Raw genomic sequence first — 7,714 nt, 5'->3', positions numbered from 1 at the left:
CTGTACTGCCTCATCCTATTCCCCCCCCGCTGTACTGCCTCCTCCTATTTCCCCCACCCCGCGCTGTACTGCCTCCTCCTATTTCCCCCCCCCCGCTGTACTGCCTCCTCCTATTTCCCCCCCCCCCCGCGCTGTACTGCCTCCTCCTATTCCCCCCCCCGCGCTGTACTGCCTCCTCCTATTTCCCCCGCTGTACTGCCTCCTCCTATTCCCACCCCACCCCCGCTGTACTGCCTCCTCCTATCCCCCCCGCTGTACTGCCTCCTCCTATCCCCCCCCCCCGCTGTACTGCCTCCTCCTATCCCCCCCCGCTGTACTGCCTCCTCCTATTCCCCCCCGCTGTACTGCCTCCTCCTATCCCCTCCCCGCTGTACTGCCTCCTCCTTTCCCCCCCCCGTGCTGTACTGCCTCCTCTTATCCTCCCCCCCGCTGTACTGCCTCCTTCTATTCCCCCCCCCCCGCTGTACTGCCTCCTCCTATTCCCCCCCCCCCGCTGTACTGCGTCCTCCTATCCCCCCCCCCCGCGCTGTACTGCCTCCTCCTATTCCCACCCCCCCCCGCTGTACTGCCTCCTCCTATTCCCCCCCCCCGCTGTACTGCCTCCTCCTATTCCCCCCCCGCGCTGTACTGCCTCCTCCTATTCTCCCCCCCCCCGCGCTGTACTGCCTCCTCCTATTCCCCCCCCCCGCGCTGTACTGCCTCCTCCAATTCCCCCCCCCCCCCGCTGTACTGCCTCCTCCTATTTCCCCCCCCCCCCCACCGTACTGCCTCCTCCTATTTCCCCCCCCCCACTGTACTGCCTCCTCCTATTCCCCCCCCCCCCCCGCGCTGTACTGCCTCCTCCTATTCCCCCCCCCCGCACTGTACTGCCTCCTCCTATTTCCCCCCCCCCCGCGCTGTACTGCCTCCTCCTATTCCCCCCCCCGCTATACTGCCTCCTCCTATCCCTCCGCTGTACTGCCTCATCCTATCCCCCCGCTGTACTGCCTCCTCCTATCCCCCTCTCCGCTGTACTGCCTCCTCTTATTCCCCCCGCTGTACTGCCTCCTCCTATTCCCCCCCGCCCTGTACTGCCTCCTTCTATCCCCCCCCCCCGCTGTACTGCCTGCTCCTATCCCTCCGCTGTACTGCCTCATCCTATCATCAATCTCCCCCGCTGTACTGCCTCATCCTATCCCCCCCCGCTGTACTGCCTCCTCCTATCCCCCTCATCCGCTGTACTTCCTCCTCCTATTCCCCCGCGCTGTACTGCCTCCTCCTATTCCCCCCCCCGCTGTACTGCCTCCTCCTATCCCCCCCCGCTGTACTGCCTCCTCCTATCACCCTCTCCGCTGTACTGCCTCCTCCTATTCCCCCCCCGCTGTACTGCCTCCTCCTATTCCCCCCGCCCTGTACTGCCTCCTCCTATCCCCTCCCCCGCTGTACTGCCTCCTCCTATCCCCCCCCGCTGTACTGCCTTCTCCTATCCCTCCCCGCTGTACTGCCTCATCCTATCATCTATCCCCCCGCTGTACTGCCTCATCCTATCCCCCTCTCCGCTGTACTTCCTCCTCCTATTCCCCCCCCGCTGTACTGCCTCCTCCTATTCCCCCCCCGCTGTACTGCCTCCTCCTATCCCCCCCTCAACTGTACTGCCTCATCCCATCCCCCCTCCGCTGTACTGCCTCATCCTATCCCTCCCTCCCCTCCGCTGTGTACTGCCTCCTCCTATTCCCCCCCCCCCGCTGTACTGCCTCCTCCTATTCCCCCCGCTGTACTGCCTCATCGTATACCCCCTCCGCTGTACTGCCTCCTCCTATTCCCCCCCTGTACTGCCTCATCCTATCCCTCTGCTGTACTGCCTCCTCCTATTCACCCCCGCTGTACTGCCTCTCGTAGTCCCCCCTCCACTGTACTGCCTCATCCTATTGCCCCCCTCGCTATACTGCCTCCTCCTATCCCTCCGCTGTACTGCCTCATCCTATCCCCCTTTGCTGTACTGCCTCCTCCTATCCCCTTCTGCCTGTACTGCCTCATCCTATCCCCCCCGCTGTAACTGACTCATCCTATTCCCCCCCTCCGCTGTAATGCCTCCTCCTATCCCCCCCTCCGCTGTACTGCCTCCTCCTATCCCCCCCGCCGTACTGCCTCCTCCTATCCTCCCCCCGCCGTAACTGCCTCCTCCTATATCCCCCTCCTCTGCTGTACCTGCCTCCTCCTATCTCCCCCCCCCCCGCTGCTGCCTCCTCCTATTCCCCCCCCCCGCTGTACTGCCTCCTCCTATTCCCCCCCCCCGCTGTACTGCCTCCTCCTATTCCCCCCCCCGCTGTACTGCCTCCTCCTATCCCCCCCCCCCGCTGTACTGCCTCCTCCTATTCCCCCCCGCTGTACTGCCTCCTCCTATCCCCCCCGCTGTACTGCCTCCTCCTATCCCCCCCCACGCTGTACTGCCTCCTCCTATCCCCCCCTCCCGCTGTACTGCCTCCTCCTATCCCCCCCCGCGCTGTACTGCCTCCTCCTATTCCCCCCCCCCCCGCTGTACTGCCTCCTCCTATTACCACCACCCCCCGCTGTACTGCCTCCTCCTATCCCCCCCCCCCGCACTGTTCTGCCTCCTCCTATTCCCCCCCCCCCGCTGTACTGCCTCCTCCTATTCGCCCCCCACGCTGTACTGCCTCCTCCTATTCCCACCCCCCCCCCGCTGTACTGCCTCCTCCTATTCCCCCCCCCCCGCTGTACTGCCTCCTCCTATCCCCCCCCTCCGCTGTACTGCCCTCCTCCTATCCCCCCCGCCGTACTGAGTCCTCCTATCCTCCCCCCGCCGTACTGCCTCCTCCTATCCCCCTCCTCTGCTGTACTGCCTCCTCCTATTTCCCCCCCTTCCGCTGTACTGCCTCCTCCTATTCCCCCCCCCCCGCTGTACTGGCTCCTCCTATTCCCCCCCCCCCCCCCGCTGTACTGCCTCCTCCTATTCCCCCCCCCCGCGCTGTACTGCCTCCTCCTATCCCCCCCCGCTGTACTGCCTCCTCCTATTCCCCCCCCCCGCTGTACTGCCTCCTCCTATCCCCCTCTCCGCTGTACTGCCTCCTCCTATTCCCCCCACGCTGTACTGCCTCCTCCTATCCCCCCCTCCCGCTGTACTTGCCTCCTCCTATCCCCCCCCCGCGCTGTCCTGGCCCCCTCCTATTCCCCCCCCCCCCGCTGTACTGCCTCCTCCTATTCCCCCCCCCGCTGTACTGCCTCCTCCTATTACCACCCCCCCCCGCTGTACTGCCTCCTCCTATCCCCCCCCCGCACTGTACTGCCTCCTCCTATTCCCCCCCCCCGCTGTACTGCCTCCTCCTATTCCCCCCCCCCACGCTGTACTGCCTCCTCCTATTCCCCCCCCCCCCCCCGCTGTACTGCCTCCTCCTATTCCCCCCCCCGCTGTACTGCCTCCTCCTATTCCCCCCCCCCGCTGTACTGCCTCCTCCTATTCCCCCCCCCCCCCGCTGTACTGCCTCCTCCTATTCCCCCCCCGCTGTACTGCCTCCTCCTATTCCCCCCCCCCGCTGTACTGCCTCCTCCTATTTCCCCCCCCCCCGCTGTACTGCCTCCTCCTATTTCCCCCCCCCCGCTGTACTGCCTCCTCCTATTCCCCCCCCCCAAGCTGTACTGCCTCCTCCTATTCCCCCCCCCCCCCCCCGCTGTACTGCCTCCTCCTATTCCCCCCCCCCCCGCTGTACTGCCTCCTCCTATTTCCTCCCCCCCCGCTGTACTGCCTCCTCCTATTCCCCCCCCCGCTGTACTGCCTCCTCCTATTCCCCCCCCCGCTGTACTGCCTCCTCCTATTTCCTCCCCCCCCCCGCTGTACTGTCTCCTCCTATTACCACCCCCCCCCCCGCGCTGTACTGCCTCCTCCTATTCCCCCCCCCCCGCTGTACTGCCTCCTCCTATTTCCTCCCCCCCCGCTGTACTGTCTCCTCCTATTACCACCCCCCGCGCTGTACTGCCTCCTCCTATTTCCCCCCCCGCTGTACTGCCTCCTCCTATTCCCCCCCCCCCGTACTGCCTCCTCCTATTTCCCCCCCCCCCCCCGCGCTGTACTGCCTCCTCCTATTCCCCCCCCCGCGCTGTACTGCCTCCTCCTATTCCCCCCCCCGCGCTGTACTGCCTCCTCCTATTTCCCCCTCCCCCCCCCCACACGCTGTACTGCCTCCTCCTATTCCCCCCCCCCCCGCGCTGTACTGCCTCCTCCTATTTCCCCCTCCCCCCCCCCACGCTGTACTGCCTCCTCCTATTTCCCCCTCCCCAAGCTGTACTGCCTCCTCCTATTTCCCCCTCCCCCCCCCGCGCTGTACTGCCTCCTCCTATTCCCCCCCCCCGCGCTGTACTGCCTCCTCCTATTCCCCCCCCCCCGCGCTGTACTGCCTCCTCCTATTCCCCCCCCCCCGCTGTACTGCCTCCTCCTATTCCCCCCCCCCGCTGTACTGCCTCCTCCTATTCCCCCCCCCCGCGCTGTACTGCCTCCTCCTATTTCCCCCTCCCCCCCCGCGCTGTACTGCCTCCTCCTATTCCCCCCCCCCCCCCCCGCTGTACTGCCTCCTCCTATTCCCCCCCCCCCGCGCTGTACTGCCTCCTCCTATTCCCCCCCCCCCCCCCCCCCCCGCGCTGTACTGCCTCCTCCTATTCCCCCCCCCCCGCGCTGTACTGCCTCCTCCTATTCCCCCCCCCCGCGCTGTACTGCCTCCTCCTATTTCCCCCTCCCCCCCCCCTTGCTGTACTGCCTTCTCCTATTTCCCCCCCACACCCCGCGCTGTACTGCCTCCTCCTATTCCCCCCCCCCCCGCGCTGTACTGCCTCCTCCTATTTCCCCCTCCCCCCCCCCCCCTTGCTGTACTGCCTCCTCCTATTTCCCCCCCACACCCCGCGCTGTACTGCCTCCTCCTATCCCCCAATGCCAAAGTTCGCTCATCTCTAATCGTGATGTGTGATTGGTTAGGAGCGGGCAAGTCACCTCCCGCATATAAACAGCCCCATCCCTGCACAGCATTACGTAACATTAGAGACACTGGCCTCTATATCTGCAGAGCATTACATAACACTGCAGCCACCAGCCCTGCAGAGCATTGCACCCAGAGAGTGGACTCTTCCTGGGGATCATTGTCCAGATGTCCAACCACACAGGAGGCTCCCGGGAACTAAGCAAACTGACCATAGCTCCGCCAACACCGGTCACATGGGCATGACGTCATCAAAGGTCCTTCTGAGATCTGCGATTTAGCTCAGCAGACGGAAGATAGCTCCTCCCACGAATGAGACTGGTCACATGGGCATCAAACGTCATCAAAGGTCCTTTACAGCTCCCTCAGGCAGCTACCTTCTATCCTTCAACCTCCTCTCTATTGTGGTGTGGCCGCTCTCCATTTCCTGAGTTTTACTGTCGCGATTATTCGGTGTCGGTGACAGGAGAAGCCCGAAGCTCAGGGAGGCCCTGGTACCAGGAGAGAACCGGAGCTCAACGTGTCTGTAAGCCCTAGCAATACCCCGGAGACAGGGGAGGACTGTGATGGCTATACCCCGGAGAGAAGGGGGGGGGGGGCAGTGATGTTTATGCTGTGGGGGGGGGCAGTGATGTTTATACTGTGGGGGGGGGGCAGTGATGTTTGTACTGTGGGGGGGCAGTGATGTTTATACTGTGGGGGGGGGCAGTGATGTTTATACTGTGGGGGGGCAGTGATGTTTATACTGTGGGGGGGGGGCAGTGATGTTTATACTGTGGGGGGGGCAGTGATGTTTATACTGTGGGGGGGGCAGTGATGTTTATAATGTGGGGGGGGGCAGTGATGTTTATACTGTGGGGGGGGGGCAGTGATGTTTATACTGTGGGGGGGGGGCAGTGATGTTTATACTGTGGGGGGGGGGGGGCAGTGATGTTTATACTGTGGGGGGGGGGCAGTGATGTTTATACTGTGGGGGGGGGGCAGTGATGTTTATACTGTGGGGAGGGGGGGCAGTGATGTTTGTACTGTGGGGGGGGGCAGTGATGTTTATACTGTGGGGGGGGGGCAGTGATGTTTATACTGTGGGGGGGGGGGCAGTGATGTTTATACTGTGGGGGGGGGGCAGTGATGTTTATACGGTGGGGGGGGGCAGTGATGTTTATACTGTGGGGGGGGGGCAGTGATGTTTATACTGTGGGGGGGCAGTGATGTTTATACTGTGGGGGGGCAGTGATGTTTATACTGTGGGGGGGCAGTGATGTTTATACTGTGGGGGGGGGGGCAGTGATGTTTATACTGTGGGGGGGGGGGGCAGTGATGTTTATACTGTGGGGGGGGGGGCAGTGATGTTTATACTGTGGGGGGGGCAGTGATGTTTATACTGTGGGGGGGGGCAGTGATGTTTATACTGTGGGGGGGGGCAGTGATGTTTATACTGTGGGGGGGGGGGCAGTGATGTTTATACTGTGGGGGGGGGGCAGTGATGTTTATACTGTGGGGAGGGGGGGCAGTGATGTTTATACTGTGGGGGGGGGGGCAGTGATGTTTATACTGTGGGGGGGGGGCAGTGATGTTTATACTGTGGGGGGGGGCAGTGATGTTTATACTGTGGGGGGGGCAGTGATGTTTATACTGTGGGGGGGGCAGTGATGTTTATACCCTGGAGGGGGGGGGATGACATTTTAATGTCTGTTTATTTTGTCCTTTGTGGTATTGTTGGAGTTTTTTTTCTTTTTCAGCAGTGAGTTGCTCAATGGCCGCTCTTTCCCTCCACTCCTCGGACCACTTTGCTGATGTTGGAGCGTCACTTGTAAAACCGCTGTCTCAGAGGGTGGTGCGGCACGCCCTGGCCATCATGCATCTTCTCATTACAGAGGTAACTTCTCCAAACCATCTGCTACAACCCTACAACCCTACTCCATACTCTAATAATAACTGAAGGGCCCTGGGGGGGGGGGGTTTAGGGTTAACTTAACAAAAAAAAAAAAATTCCATAGTGTCTGGAGGGTGATGATACCTGGTGCCGGCTCTGTGTATCTGGACTGTGATGCCCGATGCTGGTATTTTTGGGGACACCATAAGCTGACCATGGATTATTCACCTGGTGGGTCGTTATAAGCCATCGATGATAACTTTGTCTGGTTTAGGGCGATCTGGCGTCTGCGGGGGAGGCTTCGCTGCATCGCTCACTAGATCAGAGAGCGCACAACAAGAAAACGGCCATTGACCAAATCATGAAGCTGGTTCTGGGGATCCTGCATCTACTGAACGAGGTCAGAACCTCCAATGATGTCATGAGCTTATAGAGGAGACTGCCCCCCCAGTGGTCGGTATTATATATAGTATACTTTAGAGTTGTCACAATACCAGAATTTTGAATCTGATGACGATACTTAGTGTAGTATCATAAAAACTTGCAAAATTCTCCCTACCTACCTGTGAGTTGCCCCACCCCCTGTATACCTTTGTACCCACCTGTGAGTTCCCCCTGTGTACTTCTGTACCCACCTGTGAGTCCCCCCCCCCATATATCTCCGTACCAACCTGTGAGTCCCTCCCCTGTTTACATCTTTCCCCACCTGTGATTCCCCCCTGTAGTCCTCTACACACCTATTAGTCCCTCCCCCCGTGTACCTTTATACCCACCTGTAAGTCGCTCCCGTATACCTCTGTACCCGTCTTCGAGTCCCACCCCTGTATACTTGTCCCCCGTATACCTCTGTTGCCACCTTTGAGTCCCCCCCATATACGTC

The 7,714-nt window shown here is 61.4% G+C and overlaps 1 protein-coding gene across 4 annotated transcripts in view; it reads left to right on the top strand.

Annotated features, from left to right (window-relative positions):
• Positions 1 to 5,039: 5,039 nt before the first annotated feature.
• The window catches only part of LOC138768142 (zinc finger protein 436-like), a 41,552-nt gene continuing 38,877 nt past the window's right edge, over positions 5,040 to 7,714 (top strand). The window contains exons 1-3 of one of the 4 annotated variants that reach the window (XM_069946231.1): positions 5,042 to 5,487; positions 6,704 to 6,837; positions 7,109 to 7,234. In XM_069946231.1, coding sequence (XP_069802332.1) covers positions 5,274 to 5,487; positions 6,704 to 6,837; positions 7,109 to 7,234 — 474 coding nt within the window. In that variant the 5' untranslated portion in view covers positions 5,042 to 5,273. Of the gene's footprint in view, positions 5,488 to 6,700; positions 6,838 to 7,108; positions 7,235 to 7,714 lie in introns of all 4 variants that reach the window. The other 3 variants (XM_069946230.1, XM_069946233.1, XM_069946232.1) reach the window with 3 other exon arrangements.

This window comes from Dendropsophus ebraccatus, chromosome 11, assembly GCF_027789765.1.
Source record: "Dendropsophus ebraccatus isolate aDenEbr1 chromosome 11, aDenEbr1.pat, whole genome shotgun sequence".
Classification (NCBI taxonomy): Eukaryota; Metazoa; Chordata; class Amphibia; order Anura; family Hylidae; genus Dendropsophus; species Dendropsophus ebraccatus.
The sequence above is the reverse complement of the archived record's forward strand: the minus strand, read 5'-3'. Positions and strand labels throughout refer to the sequence as shown.